General features: G+C 33.8%; 1 protein-coding gene across 6 annotated transcripts in view; it reads right to left on the minus strand.

The window, feature by feature from the left end:
- The window catches only part of CEP57L1 (centrosomal protein 57 like 1), a 45,318-nt gene that overhangs the window by 3,680 nt on the left and 23,506 nt on the right, over nt 1–18,132 (minus strand). The window contains exons 2-11 of one of the 6 annotated variants that reach the window (XM_074333379.2): nt 16,775–16,918; nt 15,284–15,449; nt 13,574–13,753; nt 12,074–12,195; nt 9,751–9,867; nt 8,616–8,693; nt 8,038–8,124; nt 3,151–3,228; nt 2,789–3,033; nt 1,605–1,749 (exon numbers count right to left, since the gene is read on the minus strand). In XM_074333379.2, coding sequence (XP_074189480.2) covers nt 1,605–1,749; nt 2,789–3,033; nt 3,151–3,228; nt 8,038–8,124; nt 8,616–8,693; nt 9,751–9,867; nt 12,074–12,195; nt 13,574–13,753; nt 15,284–15,449; nt 16,775–16,828 — 1,272 coding nt within the window. In that variant the 5' untranslated portion in view covers nt 16,829–16,918. Of the gene's footprint in view, nt 1–1,604; nt 1,750–2,788; nt 3,034–3,129; nt 3,229–8,037; nt 8,125–8,615; nt 8,694–9,750; nt 9,868–12,073; nt 12,196–13,573; nt 13,754–15,283; nt 15,450–16,774; nt 16,919–18,132 lie in introns of all 6 variants that reach the window. The other 5 variants (XM_074333378.2, XM_074333381.2, XM_019734988.3 and 2 more) reach the window with 5 other exon arrangements.

Genomic DNA, 18,132 nt, shown 5'->3' on the forward strand with positions numbered 1-18,132 from the left:
AAACTGTATATTTGAGAAGGCCAAAGTAGGACAGGATCAATGTGCACTGAGAAAGCTGAGGGGACGGTTTATGGAGGATATGAAATGGGTGAAAACTACAGAACAGAGAGGAGAAGGACCTTCTAGGTAATATTAACAGCAAAGATTTGGTGCGAGGAATGAACATCAAGTTTACAGAGTTGAATATATATAGTTTTTTTTCTTTACTAAAATATAGTATTTGCGAATTTAAAGACTACTGGATGCGAGTAACAACAACAAAACAAAAGTCAAGGGTATTCCCTTGTATCATTGACAAGTGATGATCGGATAGACAGAATTAAACTAAACCTATCAACAAGCCAAAAGCCATTTCTCCCAAGTCTAGTCCATTACTTAGACTATTTCACTTATGCATAGGCCTAATTGGTAGAGCTGATCCAGATATTGGCTAAGTACCTGGTGGTATTCTATCTGTGTAAGGCCATCTTAATTACAGACATTAAATTTATCGTGATAAAACACTCAAAAATTTATACTGCTACAGCTATTATGGAATAGAAATATTTTTCAAAATCTAATGTACAGACTGCCTAAATTTTAAAAATATGACTACTCTTCAATTCCATTCAAGGTTCTCCCATGCGATTCTAAGAATGTGCACAAGTTATATAATCTTCACCCTAATACAATCATACAAACATTTTTACTTACCATAACCTTAAAAGCCAGTAAAATAAAAATATTTGCTTCAAAACTTTCATTTTCTTCTTTCTTTCTTTATTGGCCATAGCATAATGAAGGCAGGCTACATCCTTCATTACTGTCTTATCAAAGTGGGGGAAGCTTAATTGTGAGCTTAATCTATCACCAGTTTATACAAATATTGATTACTACATGGGCAGATAGCTAGCTACATAATGTCACTTGAAGGTTCCTGGAAAGATTCCCGCTGCCTTCTGCTCCAGCAATGTAGTAATCCCAATAATCCAAGCTATTGGGTCATTGCCTTGGGATAAAATATTATAATATTCCATGATTCCTTTGTTAAAATATTAAAATTGTTATGCCATTCTTAGTTATTAAGAATTCACAAGCGAGGATGGAGGCCCCCTCACCACCTCACTACAGCTAGCTGAACACAGGTCTTCAGAGAACGCAACACAGCACAGCTTGTTCTGGGAAAGTGAAAATAGTGGTTTTAGAATTGGGAGACTACTTAAGGACCCAGATTTATGTATGGTACTGAATTAGGGACTTATCAACATAAGGGGCTTCATTTAGGCATTTAGGGGAGGGAGGGATAAGGGGGAAAGAATGCTGAAAGGGTAACTGAGAGCCCTGCAAAGCAAATTTAGACTACCTCACAATTTTCCCAAAGACATTTCTGAACACATTATCTAAACCCCTTTCTCCCTTTTGATTATATTATCTTCAAGAGTTATGTAAGAGGCCATATTATTCCAATGGAACAGATGACTCTATAATAGCCTAAATGACTTGTCTGTCATCTTTTCACTAAGTCACATGTACAGTCCTCAAATTTGAAAGGTCATATAGAGATATAACAAAGGAATCCATGTATATTATCTTTTCATTAAAATCTTTTACTAAAGCCTTCTTACACTGTCTTGATGCTTCATCAGTTTGGAAATTTGTTCTCCTTTAATTTCCATTTTCTTTACTAAATGTTCTAGTTCACATTCTATATCTTCACAGACTGAACGACTTTCAGTTTCCTCCATTTGATTCAGTAGTTTTCGGTGCTCCCTATGAAAGAAAAGCATACATATATCAAGCACTGTTATAGAGTATGGTACATGTTTTTGTCATAATTAAACAATATTCTGTCCAATCATAAATTTTAGTCAGTTATATATTAATCTTCAAAGACAGTCTCTTTTCATGGTTAGGGTTATCTAATTAAACCTATGGTAAATATAAACAGGCTCTTGTGATTTGAGATTAGTTACATTTAGAAATATCTTAGACTTAGGGTCTTAAAGAACCTTAAAAAAAAGTCTGAATTCTTGATGTTCATAGCTAAATATAGTAAAATATTCTGATGTTCTTAGCTAGAGGCATTAAAGGACTCTCTTTAGTTCCAACCTTGGAATTATTAACGTAGGATCTTTGGAAGAATTCCAGGTGTGGAAGTATTTGCTTGAGAATCCCTAAATTAAATGATAGGCTATTCAAATAAATACTGTCAATAGAATTAGTTACATCTCCTACAGACTTCTTAGTTCAACTAGCTGGACAGCCAAATCACATATTCTGTAGAATTTTTGTTGAATATATATTTAAACTTGAGGCTTAAAATACATATTCCATACAGAATTTTATTTACTATGGATGCTTCAAAACTTGTAATGCAGATCAGCCAGAGTCTAAAACAAGAAATTGAATTCCTATTTGTCTAATGAAATCATTCATTTAACTAAACAATTATAAAAAACAAAAGGAGAATCTTTCTTATAAAAAGTTTTGAGTTATAACTTAAGATCACCAGACCCCATTTGTTAGGATGACAGCAATATTTGTCTATAAATTCAGATCTTGGGAATATAGAAACTCCTTAGATTGGAAAAGTAGTAATTACACACAGCTGAAAATTTAAATACAGTAGCTATCAATAAATACAATGAAACATCAGTGACAACAAATCTGTGCAGATCAAAATAAGTCCAAATGGCTATCTAAGCAAGGGCCATTAAGAATTTATAAGTGGCACTGTTCTAAGACTAAGAAGAAAAAACGATACCTAAATATCTTGCTACTTCTTCTGGTAAAGAATAAATATACTCACATACTCATTTGGTCGAGCTCATCTTGCATTGCCATCAAAAGTTCAGAAAAATTGTCACAAATGGAAACAGATTTTTCTGGGTCAGCAGGTACAGCTTTACAGTGGGAAGTTTTCCTAGTAGGCTTGTAGAGACACCTAGGCTCAGTGACTTCAGGAGGTTTCTGAAGGATATGTGGCCCATAATGTTGCATCATCTGTAGCAGGTTTTGCATACTTGCATTTACAGAACGACTTGCACTGGCAGACTTTAGGGGAAAAGAAATAGCTGAGAACAATTTCCAGTCACCGATTGCATTTAAATAGGACTTACAACAAAGCAGGAGTTTTTTTTAAATAAGTACCTTCGTTTTTGCCCCTCTCACCTTCTCAGCCACAACAGGCAGTGATCCAAACTTTGAGGAAACTTGCTGAGATGCTCCTCTTTTTAAACATTTAGGTTTCTAACAAGGGAAAAAGTAAACAAAAATACTTTAAAAGACATTTATGACATGAAGTAGTCTCAAAACTCCATAGTGAATAAACACTCTGATTAGAAAATAGGCAAAAAACAGAGATTTCATTGAAGAGGACAAGCAGGTGGTAAATAAATGCATGAAAAGATACACAACAACATTAGCCATTAGGAAAATGCAATTTACAATGAAATATCACCACACATCTATCAGAATGGCCCACATGAAAATAGTGACAACACCAAATGCTGACAAGGACACATAGAAACTGGATTATTCATATACTGTGGGTGTGAATACAAAATAATACAGCAACTTTAGAAGCTTCTTATAAAAGTAAGCATATATTTGTCACTTGACCGAGCAATTGCACCCTTTGACATTTCTCCCAGAAGAATGAATAATTACATTCACATAAAAAACTGTACACAAATTTTCGTAACAGCTTTATTTGTGATAGCCCCAAACTGAAAACAACCCCACTCTCCTTCAATAGGTGAATGGTTAAACTATGGTACATTCATAACATGGAATACTACACAGAAATGAAAAGAATGTGTTGATACTTGGATGGATCTCAAGGGAACTGGTTGAGTGAAAAAGCCAATCTCAAAAGGTTACATGCTGTACAATTCCATTTATATAACATTCTTGAAATAAAATTACAGAGATGGTGAACAGATTAGAAGCTGCCAAAGGTTGTGAGGGGGATGTGTAGCTATAAATGGATTGCGTGAAACAGCATTATGGTGGTGGAATAGTTCTGCATCTTGACTGCGGTGATGGTTACATGAATCTACATGTGATAAAACTATACACACTCACACATACATACACCTACACACACAAATAGTTGAATATAAAACTGGTGAAATCCGAATACATTCTGTGTATTATACCAATGTCAATTTCTTGGGTTTTGTACGATATTATATTTATGCCACATGTTACCATTGGGAGAAACTTTAAGTTAAAGATATACAGGATCTCCCTTGCATGTACTTCTATAATCTGTGAACCTACAATTATTTCAAAGTAAAAAACAAAAAATAAAACAAACAAAAAGCCACTTATGCTAAGGGTATGGAATAATGGTAAATGCTGCCTGGAATATCAACTGGTCCAATCACTTTTGACATTATCTTGTAAAGTGAAGGATGCAGGACTCTTAGGGCTCAGCATCTAAGAGAAACCAGGAGGCAGGTACAGAATGTTTGTGACAGTGTTGTTATAATAACAAAAAGTGAGAAACAATCCAAGTGATCACTGAAAGAAAGAAATAACGCATTTATAGCCATAAAAAGCAGTGAACAACTAGTATATGTATCAAGTGGATGATCTCGTGAACTTAATGTTGAGTGGAAAAAGCAAGTAGCTAAAGAACAAAAAACAAAGTAAGTGCATTTATATAAAGTTCAAAGTTATATCAACCTGTTAACAATGTATTTTTTAGAAATACCTATTTGGGAAAGTGATTTTATTTTATTTTTAAAAAAAACACAATATCAGATAAACACAGTATCAGAATTGTGGGACTCCTGGGAAGTGGGGAGAGAGGATACAACTTAGGAGAGGGGTATGTTGGGCTTTGAGGACCTGGAGAAGAAAAGATTCATTTGATGTGAACTCCGGAAGGAATTCATTTGCTGAGATGGTCAACTGAGGGCCCAGATTTTATAATTAATAAGAGTCTAGCAGCTATTTGCTAACGGGCTTCTCACGCACTCTGTTTGCCAGAAACAACCTTTGACTGAACTCTCAGCATCCTGCACTATGTATGCCCCACTTGTTTATGCCAGCCAACCACTGCAGGGAAACGCTGGTTCTATCTTCTACCAACAGACTGAGACCTGCCCCATCCAATCAGAACTGCACGATTTGGACACCTCATTTACATAAACTGAATCTAACTGAGAACGTGGGCAGGAAGTTTCGCTATAAAAAGCATCCTCCCCTTGTCTGGGTGGCACACAACTTAGGTTGTTACCTGAATCTGTCTTCCAGGCTACAGCTCCTTTTTGCTCAAATAATGCTTTTTATTATTAGTCTAAAATTAATTTTGGTTTACAGTTCCAACAGTGCTGGTGATGTTCTATGTCTTGCTAATGGGGAATACACCAGTGTTAATTTTGTTATCCTTTGAACAGACATTTTTTGTCTTATTCGTATATATACTCTTTCATAAAACATTTTTAAAAAGACATTCCTAAACTACATTCTTAAGCTCTTAACAATAATTCAAATTATTTCATTATTTTTGTTAGAGGGATTGAAGTAGGGCAACCAGTTCTCTCAATTTGCCCATGACTAAGGGAGCTCACAGAACACAGGATTTTAGTGATAAAACAAGGACAGTCTCAGGAAAACTAGGGTGGATTGGTTACTCTAGTTAGTACTTTAGCAAGAAAATAATCAACAAAAATGACCAATCCATAACGAAAACAAAATATTCCCAATTCTAAATGGAAATTTTGATAACTTTATTATAAACATTCATTTTTTTAAAAGAGAGAATTAAAGAAATAAAATGGCTTAGAGGTAGAAAAATCCTAACAGTTCTGAGTCAGTTCTTATTCACTCAGAGCTGCTTGGTGAACTTGGAAAATCAATCATTCAAGCTCTGTACCTTAGTAACAGGAATTTCAAGTAATGGAATTTACTTGGTTTGGTCTAAGGCTATTTCAAGCAATTATAATTAAGAATAAAATAATTTTAAGTTTATTTTAAGAATGAGATCTCTTACTGATTACAAGATAACCTTTTAAGAGAACAATAAAAACCTCATAGGAAAGGTTTCCGTTATCTCACTTATGATAGTCTGATTCTTTACTTTCAAGTTCACCTTTTCATACTGCTGTCAGTTATCAACTAGAAGTACAGCCCTAGTCATGTCCCTACTCATCTCAAAAGCCGCCAATGTTTTCTAATTGTTTACAGAATAAAAGTTCAAATTCTTAACATGGCAGTAGAGGTCAGTCATAATCTCATCTCAAGCTATATTTCCAGTTTTAACTCTCACCATGACACCATCTCATCCCCAGGACTGGACAATTATCTCTGGGTTCGCGGAAAAACCAACTATACCCTCGGATCATAATACACTTCTCCTTATCTCTATTTATCATACCTATTAATCCTCCTAGGCTGCCATGCCTTTCATGCTGCTGCTTCTATGATCCCCGCTTCACACAGTATCTGTCTGTATAAAACCACATTTTGTTTACATCTCTGCTAAGTTTTTATTACACTTGAATATCTGTATATTTATTTGCTTCTATAAATTGCTGTCTTATCTCTTTGCAGCCTAGAGGTACCAGTCTATGTAAATCAAGATGTACGACTTGAATGAACTAGAATCAGGATATGAGCAAGTGTCAGTGAGATAAGCAGGACTCTCGCAGAGGTCTGCTAAGATCTGATTCCACCTTCAGCAACATTAGTAACCCTGCCATTCTTAAAGGGGCATTATTCCTTGCAGACCCTACAGACTTGGGATTTGAACTACTTTCATAAAGTAATTTGCTGTGGATTACGCCTTTTCTTCTCTTCTAGGAATGACCTTTTCTTTCCTTCATTTCTTTCATCTTACTCTCCCTGTACCTTATTTTTACAATGAATAGAAAACTTTTAAAAAAAATTTCTACTAACTCATCAAAGGATGCTATAAAACATAAATATAAAAATAAGTCAATATTTTTTCCACTTGCAAATTACTTGTAGTGATTTTCTACTTGGCTTTGCAGCTTCTAATTTCATTGTGCAAATAAGATACAAAACAAATATTTAAGGAAGGAAATAAGCAAAAAAAAAAAATCAACATAAAGTTGCACTGGAAAAATGGTTTTCATTATAGTAGTTTGCAAACTCTCTGAAAGACAAAAATTATGAAAAAGACAGCCAGAGTATTTAACAGAAAGTCTTATTTATGCAATAAAAGAATAGCCAAGTTAAGTATAATGTTCTGTCCATTATTGTATCCACAGGGTGAGCCCATGGCAGTGGCCAGAATTCTGCAAGAGCATCCCTGCTTCCATAGCAAACGGAACATAGAAACACTCATTACATGCATATTGAATAAATAGTAATAATGGTCATCAAAACTATAATTTCAGACTAAGATTTAAAGAGATTCAATTTTTCTTTCTTACTATTATAGATAATTAAGGTTTAATACAATATATCCAAAACATCAACTCATCTAAACAAAATATTGGTCAATCTATAAAGTACTAACTTCCCAATTCTTAGTTTTAGGCAATTTCAAAGGATATGAGCATAGAAAGAACAAATAATAAATTCTCTTGAGAAACAACTCATAGATCTTTAACACTACCGTTTTCTCTTTGTAGTGAGCATGTATTATATAAAAATGCCTCCAGGCTCTATTGAGTTGTTGGCATCTCTTGTGTTCTTTAGTGCCTCTTTTATAAAGTATCACAAAATGCATTTCTTTAACAACTATGTCTTTCTAGAAAAACTGAAATGCTTATTGTTATTTCACAAATGGGCAGATATACTGCCCATTACATGCCCCTCTTTGCTTTCATTGTCAAGCAAACTCAGCTAGGTTTTGTGCTCAAATGCTGCTGAGGTTTTATGGGATTTGCTGTCCTCACACTCAAAACCATCATCATTTTTTTTAATCTCCATTTCTCCATTACATATTTTTATCTCCATTTCATAGCAATATTGCATGTCTTTTACTATAAATCTCTTCAAATTCTTTTTGGAAATGGATAGGTATAAATATTAAAAGAGTGAATAAATATTACCAAAAAACAATAAAGGTTTGCATACCTTTGCAGATTTTTTCTTTTCCCTAGATCGTTTTGGATTTGATACTGAAGACATTAAAATCCTATTGATTTCAAGTCCAGTTTGAAGCTATAATATTAAAAGACAAAACTTTATAAAATTGGTTTTAACAAGCTTTTGCGAAAATATTACAATGAAAGATCAGGTCTCAGTATATAGGGATAAAAATGCTTTTTAAGAAAAGAAAAGCCCAAAAGACTATTTTTTTGTGTGTGAAAGTCACTAAATCTATTGGTAACTATAATGATTTTCTGTTTATAAGAGAATGAATTGTTTAATGTATATATCAAACAAACTGAAAACAATCTATAACCAAGAGTTCCTTTAACTGGAAAAAAAAATGTATTTATCAAAATTTCAAAAGACCTCTTGGTAATGCATTCAAGTATATGAATGTACTGGCTAATTGAGAATTTAATTATTATAGCAAAAAGGAACAAAACTAACAAGCTAGGAAACAGAAATTAGAGTCTAGACTATCGGCTTCCGTTAATGAAAATGAAGTATAATGAAACATGTAGTTTATTGTTACAGATCATAAAGTGCTCTGCTCTATTTACCTCAGAAGCTTTGTCTTGAAATAGCTTACGTTGATGTTCTTTTTCCTTAAGTTTTTCCTCTAAGTGTTTAATCTTGTCCTGAAAAAAAATAAAAAGACTGGGATCATCATATAAAAACTAGAGCCAAATATCTTTTGTTCCTTTGCCAAATAGTCCTTGGAGTTTTGATTCTTAATAGTTTGGCAAACTAAGGCAGAAACTAAGAAAATAGAATAACAAAAGATGCTAAGAGTTTTATTGGCTTTCTTCTTATGCTCCTTTACCTGCTATTACCTGTAAGAACAAAGGGAAAGCAAAGGATGCACATGCATAGGAGTTATGCACTTCAGCAACAAAACCATAATCATGAAACTTTGGATGGTTATTAAAGGTCTAGAAGGTCAAACATTTTTAGTCTTGGGTCTCAGTGTTTCATTCAAAACATAGACAAATCACAATAAATGTCTTTCATGTGCATATGATAAGGGCAAAGTTGTTAGAGAAGGGAGGGAATAGGAAGACATATTTGAAATGTAAGGTATGGTCCTTATTACTTAAGAGCTAATACTGTACAAGTAGGGAAACAAGAGTAACATACATGAAACAATAAAACAAAAAAACAATGAATGTGACTTTACCCAGACCATGTAGACACTTATACACACAATTACTTCATCTTACAGCCTTGGTGCAGTTCAGAATAGGAGGACAGCACTATTTTAAAGGAGGAGTTTCCTGAGTGTTGGAGAACTCAAGGAATGCTTCATAGAGGAAGCAGGACCTGGAGAAAGTCCTATGGAATAACAGGACTTGGGGGGAAAAAAAGAGGGCATTTCAGGACAGGATCTAGGGTAGGCTTAACTGTAAGTGATGAAAGACAAACTTGTAAATATCCTTTAGGTAAACTATCTGACAAATAAAAATGTTCTACCATCTCCGAAGAAGCCAAAATTACAATTTCACATCAAAAGGCAAGCTCACTCATGCTGTGACAGAATACATGGACTTTTCATCTCTATAGGCAGGAATTCATATCTGGATTACTAAAAGTTGTTAACAAAGTTTTATAAATCAAAGATTTATAAAAGCCAATTATGCCTAACACTAAAGATTTATTCCTGGAATCACCACTTCAAAGAAATAAGTGGAAGCTTACCTCAGCAGTTTTCTGAGTTGTTGTAAGTTTAAAACATTCTTTTTCTAAGACATCAAGCTTTTCAAGTTTTGCTTGCAGCTTCATATGATCTTGTTCTTTTTCCCTTTGAAGTTGGGCCTGGAAAGGATGAAAACAAAACCTGAATTTGGCAAGTGATACCAATGGCTCAAGAATAATACAATTTCTGAGAACTCAAATCACAATATAAATCTGTCATAAGAAACACGTACTTACATGCACATATTTTAGGTGCTTACAAGCAAAAACCAAGAAAATCAAATGGTTTTAAAGAAAAAATATAATGTGCAAAAAAAGATGTGCTATATTAGCATCAATGAAACAAACTCTTCTGTGCATCTTTATATACCATTTCAAGGAAAATATCATCAGTGAAAGCTGTAGTAAATAGTGTTGTACACAGGGTGACCAAATGTACTCAATGACTTTCTCTCTCTCTAATTATAACATAGAAAAGCATCTATCAGAGGAATAAAGCATACAGAGAATGTGCAGAACAGGAAAGTTATGCATATCTATTTACTGTTTTGTCCTGGTATTTACTAACACACTGATGCCAGACGTTAATGATAGAGGCCGCTGTGAGGGGAAAGGGTATATGAAAACTCTCTGTACTATCAGCTCAATTTTCTATAAACTTAAAAGTGTTATAAAAAACAAAGTCTATTAAAAAACAGAAAAATGAAACAATCAATAAACAGTCTTGGTAACCTACAGACTAATTGGAGTCACAGAAGGAGAAGAAAGAGAGGTCAAACAAGAGTAATTGTTTGAAGAATAACAGCAAAAATGTTCCAAATTGATGAATAATACCGACAGATCCAAGAATCTCCAAACAACAAACCCAAGCAGAACAGAAAATCATGTTTGGGGACACATTATTATCAAACTGTTGAAAACTAATAATAAAGGGAAAATCTTCAAAGCAGCGTGAGAAATTACACATTATGCACAGAGGAATGAAGATAACAATTCTCATTACAAACTATGAAAGCTAGAAGACAATTGAGACAACATCTTTAATGTGCTGAAAGAATAAAAGCTATAAACTAGAATTCTATATCCAGTGAAAATATCCTTCATCAATGTGGTGAAATAAGACTTTTCCAGATAATATACGCTAAGAGAATTTGCATCATACTTGTAAAGGAAGTACTTTAGATTGAAAAACAAAAAATACCAGATGGAAAACTGAATCTATACAAATAAAAAACGCTGAAAATAGTAAAATTGTTGGTAAATATATATTTTTCTTGTTTCTTACGTTCCTTTATAAAATATTGACCATTGTGATATTGTGATTTATAAGATATTTGGTCTTCATCTAGTTCCTGACTCATGGCTCTCCCAAACCGTTGGAATTTCCAAAGCTTTGAGAGCAGTAAAGGTGTCTTGTTATGTTAATGAGATAACTTTTGGAAAGCACCTAAGGATGGGGGCTGAGGTCACAACACCATGTTTATAGAAATAAATCGAGGTTTCTGGGAATATTAGCAATTCAAGATCACTTTAATCCAATTTCAGGGACTAAGATTTTCTGGGTTAGTCTAGCCTAGAGCCGAGTTATAATCTGAGTATTTTTCCTTCTTGTTCACCCTTACAAAGAACTCAAGAGCACAGGAAATTTACAAGATTCCTACTCTTGATAGACCCTGGACTCTATAATTTCCTTAGCCCCATAAAGATGGCTATCAGAAGCATTATTTAGCTTCTCAATTAACTGTTCTGGAATCAGAAATGCCCTCAGAAGGATGGGGCCTGAAATACCAGGCCAACCTTCTGGATTTAACTCTACACAGATTTTTGAATTGGGGATTTTTCATTAACTTGTTAATTCTCCAGTGCCTCTGTGTATTTTTTGTTTCTCTTCTCTATCTCGCTCTCTTTCTTTTTTAATATTCTGTTCAGTTTTTCTTGTTTTCCTCTATAGAAAAGTTGGTCCAAATGCCTTAGTCTGCATCATTGTAAGTGGAAATCTCCCATATACAGCTTTATATCCTCATTTACTTAAGATTATGACAATTTTCAAAAGACGGTAAATTTTCTTTTTTTACCTCCCTGAGGGGAACTTTACCAGATTTTACTGTGTATCTAATTTGTGTCATATAGTTTACATCTTACTTTTTTTATTGAGGTATTAACTGATATACAATATTATATTAGTTTTAGGTGTATAACGTAGTGATTTGACCTTTGAATACATTGTGAAATGGTCACCACAACAGTTACCATCTGTTACCATACAGTTATTATTCTTCAAAAACACATTAAATGATATTATATTCCTTAAAGAAAATATGTTCACCTGTTGTTCTAGGATCATATTCTTCTCTCGCTCTACATTGAGAACCATTCTCTTTGTATATTCTAGTTGCTTTTCTAGGAAAGTACAGCGACACTGAGCTGAGCTTAACTGTATACTTATATCTATGGGAAAAAAAAGTAATAATGAGTCAATTAGTTGATTATCACATAGATAAGAGATTTGGTTATCATAAAAAATGCATTACATGAATTCAATCAAGAGCTAAAAGTACAGGCCTTCTTTAGTTCTAAGTACTGACTCTCCCAGACTTATGAACATTTCTTTGTGAATATCTCATTAATTATATGTAAGTGGCTTAACATTACCTCCCCCTAAAGATCCCGAGGGCATACATCTGAAAGGAGAAGATGTCAGTGACTTATAGGATGATAAAAGTCCTGGCTGTTCCTGGGAAATGACACTACCTGGAAAAATAGAAGACCTAAAGTCTCTTCCCTATCAATACGTTTCTGCTCTTTCAAGAAATTCAGGTATGGGGCGGCTGGTTGGCTCAGTGGGTTAGAGCACAGTGCTCACAACACCAACGGCGCTGGTTCGATCCCTACGTGGGCCAGTGAGCTGCACCCTCCACAACTAGATTGAAAACAATCACTTGACTTGGAGATGATGGGTCCTGGAAAAACACACTGTTCCCCAATATTCCCCAATTTAAAAAAAAGAAAGAAATTCAGGTATGTGCATTCTACCATTTCCATTTTCCTCTGTTCATGACTACTGACAGCACAGTTAATTCCATAAGGTATTAAAAACTTCTTTTTCATTCTTTATTTTTTCACTTTCCTCAGATCTTTCTTCCACTTTTGTCCAATTACCTCTGAAAATTTTTTCTCCCCATGTTTTCATTCTATTTATACATGGAAACAAAAACTTGAACCTTGTTCATGAGTATTGAGTGTAATGTTACAAAGAAAAAGAAAGCCATACATTTTAAAGTGAAATTATATAAAGAACTTATGTTCTAAATCTCTAAAACTTGTGTCCAGATGTCCTTTTCATAATTTCCACAGAACCACCACCTACCTATCCATTTCCTCTAACCTCTCAAGTTAAATAGAATTTCTTTATTCATTTGTATTGTTTTTATATTGTTTAATTACTAATGCTGCTTTATGTTTTCAAATTTTTAAAACTAGTGTTAACTGAAACTATAAAATATTTCAATTAAACATAGGTTTAACTGGATTTTGTTGGTATTCTGGAAATATTCTAATTTCTAAATACAACTCATCTAAAAACTTAATTTTTCTTTTAATCTCAAAAATTTATGAACTGGGACAAAAGTTAGAGATAATAGAAGTAAGTTCAAAGTTAGATCCATTTCCTGTAAACATGAAAATGTTTGAGAACAAGACCTCAAGGTTTGAATGTATCTATTACATAAGAACAAATATTTGAATAAATCTGCTTAGACTAGGATTATTATTTTCAATTGTAAACTTTCATAACTCCTTGTTTCTGAGAACTACTGAATTTTCTCACCTTTTTTCTGCTTTATCAGTTCCTGGTGTACCAGATTTCTCTCATTTGTTTCAATCTCCAAGGCCTGTTTATACTGTGCTGCTTCTCTGGAAAGGATGTTCAGGTTATCTTCAGCTTGTGTTCTCTCTAACTCTAAACGATGAATCTTTTCCTGAAGAGTTTTTAAGGCTAAAATAAGAGCTGTTGGAACAAAAAAGTGCTTGGTATTATAAATGACAAATTTTGAACACTTATAATATAAAAGTGAGCAGTATATTTTTGTTAGTGAGCCAGAAATATGTATGAGTGATTTATATTCCTCATAAAAATTAAAAATAATGACTAAAACTCTAATGAGAGAAATTTTCTCCAACATATCTTGTAAAAACAATGTATTCATGATTGTATTTAGTGATTTTCTAGGTTTGAGAAAGCTAATGATCACAATTTAATTAAATAAATATTTTTCAAATTAAAACACTTAAAATGATAATGTATGCAGAGTCTGGGAGGCATACAAGTCTGAGTATGCATAAAGAAAATTAAAATATAGTATCCACTAATTAACACAGAAATTTAGGTTTAAAGTTAAAGGTTTTTCTCAGTTATTGATGGGTTCAGCTTTAATCAAATCACAAACATTTACCGTTCCTTTGTCTAAGATACAGTGTTAATAATCAGGAAACACGAGGTAGAATACAGCTCCTTCCATTCAAAAAAAAGTTATAGCCTAGTGGTTTACCTGGTGTCAGGCTTGAAAGATTATAAGTATTACGCATGAGCAACTATGATTTTTATTCAGCTATGTTAATATCTTCATGATTCAAATAAGTTCAGAGTTATAAATTTTCAAACATTATCTTAGACTTTCTAGTCAGTAAAAACTTCAAACTATAAAACTAGAGACGAATGAAATATAGGTAAATGTTATAGGTTAACTTTCATATAGTGTATATCCAATTAGAAAGATGTTTGCTAGAGATTATCGTTTTTTTTTTACAAATTAGATAAGAAAATTATTTTTATTGCTCTTTATATAGTATCTGTAGCTGGTTCACTGATTTGGATTATTATTTCTTGTGGTTGTTTTACTCCACAAGGCCAGTCTGCTTATTAATAGCAACCACTATTATAGAATATTAACAAACAAACTGATAATCGGCATCTTAGAAAGTATATATTTATCAACTTGTATAGTTAATATTTATTATTTGTATGGCATAAGGTATGCCTGGAGTCATAAATATTTTCCTAATTCAGTTTTACTATCCACCTAAGTTTATATTTTAAAAGTTATAAAACTTGTGTTTTGTAGTTATTCCAACGTACTGGCTTCCTAAGGGATTTTCAAGGGTAATTTTGGATATATTCAATTTCTGAATTGAATCCTTGACTAAGACATAATTCTACTTAATTCACTAGCATTCTAATCATGTAGTTCAGAAGGATTTCACATCTGACCTTTTTATTCTTCAAAGACTTTTTCTGTTTTCTAATGATATTTTAATAATAAACCTGTGATATATGTCATCTCGTAGCTGAAGAAGCCAAAATAAAAAATGTTAAATAACTTGTCTCATTTTATAGAAATTTTTAGCAACAGAATCAAAATTAGTAATTTTTTTAAGATTAAATACTCAATTACATTATTTTCTACATAAAAATGAAGCTTTATATAACATACTTTGTGCCACTCCCCTAATTTTAAGTAAGGTTTTATATTCACTTTACCTTGGCTATTTGGAGTAGGAAGCATTTTAGCAGCGGTTACTCCAAAGTTCACAGAGTGGTGATTCTGAGATGACTCATCAGACTGGATGAATGATGGAACACACACTCTTTCGGGAGGTTTAAGATAGCTTCCTACTATGCTATGCATTAACTCAGAATCCATTATCTGTAGAGAATAAAGGAATAATATAGTATAACATCATTCTCTCTTATTTGAATGACAAAAACATTACACAAATATTCAGGTGAAACTTTAACACAAATACAAAATCGTACACTGTGGAGCTGTGTCTTTATGAACATAATTATCACAAACTCAACTATAATAAGCTCAGCAATGAAAGAAAGAAAAATGACTATTTACTGTATAAATAAATAGCACGGACAATTCTGCCTGACTCGCATGAGCATACGCCCTGGACTGAGCATCACATGGGTTGTGTGAATTTGCTGGTTTCTCACTTGATGCTAACTAAGTTCACATATGTCTTATCATCTGAGCACCTCTCTATAAACAGTGACTCTAGGGTTCAAAGAGAAAACATATATTCTAAAAGACAACACAGCTTTTAAAACAAGCCACCCATATAATCCAATTATCTAATATTGACTGCTGAATTATAATGTACTGGCTTCCCAAGGAATTTTCAAGGGTAATTCTGGATATATCAATTTCTGAACCTAACCCTTGAGTAAGATACAACTCCACTGAATGCACTAGCATTCTATTCATCTAGTTTAGAAGGGTTCCAAATCTGAAGACTAAAATAGCCTTATTTTCTCATTCTGGGCTTTTGTCTTTTTGGTTTGTTTGTTTGTAAGAGAGACACTTTAATCATTTAGGAGGTATTTATTTTTACCTAACTTTCCCAAATCATTCTATTTTTCCTTTCTGTAATTTAAATGTATAGTATCTTAGAAATGTATTCTACTTAATAAAGTCTTGTCAATGCTAATTAAATTCATAACCACATTAGAAAAGTTAAAAAATTCACCAGCACAATTTTAAGGAAAAAAGCTTATTTTAAAATGTAAATTTAAATATATTTAAATTTGTATAATTACTAGCCTATTTTGATTTTTGAGAATTGCAAGTTTTCAGTGATTTCACTACCTTCACAATTCAAGGCATAGGAAGGCACTTCCCATGACTATATTTCCTGGGAGAGTAGAAAACACACTTCTGAACTCAAAAGGAATTTTTACTTTAGCCATTGCCATAATTGGTTGTCTTCCAGAACATTCTGATTGGTCTAAATTAGAGGTTATATAGCCTCAGAAGCTTTGCTAGAATACTTGTTGCTCTTTGCTCTTGAGAGGCAACCGTTTTTTGCTATTGTTATCAGCACTAGCTACCATTTACTAACCATGTCTCCATCCCTCTGAGTTGTTGCTGCTCAGACACTGTCTGTTCCTCATGAGAGACTGCATCTAGCTAAGTTGCTGTTCCCTCAAAAAACAAGAAAGCAAAGTTAGTCACAGCTGGCTCACAATGAAGTAGAAGTAGGTCCCCAAGGTACAGAAATTCTGAAGGTGGCTGTACATCTTCAGAGAAAGGTATGTGCTTGTAGTTATCCCAAGATATCTCTGAGTTATTCAAGATATGGAAGTCAGTTTTCAGCTCCTGGTGAGTTTCTCCAATAATGGAAAGAATGAAATTTTGCCATTCGTCACTACATGCTGAAATCCTTGGGAGGACGCTGCTCCCTCTGCCCCAAATATACTTATTTACAAATTGGATTTTGCACCAATTAAAAAACAGGTTCAAATTTGAGGTTTTTAATGTATACGAAATGACTACTCAGAAGATGCCAGTGCATTAAAAGTTAGACTAAAGTTTACTTAAATGTGTAAACATATTTTAAAGGGGGCATAAGCAGAGTAACAACCCACTGGTAGAATGAAAATAAGGTGAAGAAAAAAGAAAGGGAAACATTAAAGAAATGAGACAAGTTACGATGTGACATGGAGCTCAAGGGGTTTTCACTGTAATAGGGGTCCCAGATTAACCCTTACAATCTAGTCCTGCGTTGTAAAAAAGTGCATAAGCCCATGTAAGCTATTTACATAAAGGGCTGAGGCATCCTAGAAGAAAAACTCACTGTGAAGGACGATGAAAGAAGTATAAAAAGCCTCATCCAAAATCAAAGCCTTGTTTGGTGGAGGGGGGAGGAGTGATTTTGAGTAGAGTATGGTAGTTGTCATTATAATTCATCTCTGACCTAGTCCCTGGGACTCATATGTTTGGGTGCTGGGAAGAGAGAGGGCTCTAAGTAAAAACTGAGAAATACTTCACCAATATCTCTATAATAATGAACTTTAAAGTTAATGGTACTCAGGTAAGTTGCAACAAACGCACTTCTTAGCCTTCACATCCCCACCCACCATAGACTGGGCACATTAACAGTGAGTATTATGGGAGTGCACTGACAGTCAGGCAGCCCACGCGGGCATGAGCTGCAGGACAAAGGTAAGTAACTAATACTTGCTGTCCCTTCACTGGAACGTTCTACACTGCTACAGACAGATTTTGTTTGGTCTTTTCACCTCTTACTATCTCTTCCCTTCCAGGCTGCTTATGAGCTGTTTACTTGTCTCCCCTTTTTAATTGGTTTCCCAGTTCATAGCAAATAAGAAACAACAAAACAAGTTTCACTCATTAACCAGTCAGAGATGAAAACTCCAGTCTCTGGCAGTCCTTAAAGCATTCGTAGCTTAATTATACTACAAAGGATGCTATGGGAACCCAGGGGAGTGGCATCTAACTGATTCTGGGGATTCCAGAGACGGCATCCTGGAGGGGCTAGTTCTTAAGCTGAAATATGGAGGCGAGTAGAATTTGACAGGTT

This window comes from Rhinolophus sinicus, chromosome 2 (genome assembly GCF_057876585.1).
Source record: "Rhinolophus sinicus isolate RSI-liver-muscle chromosome 2, RSI-T2T, whole genome shotgun sequence".
In the NCBI taxonomy this organism is placed as follows: domain Eukaryota; kingdom Metazoa; phylum Chordata; class Mammalia; order Chiroptera; family Rhinolophidae; genus Rhinolophus; species Rhinolophus sinicus.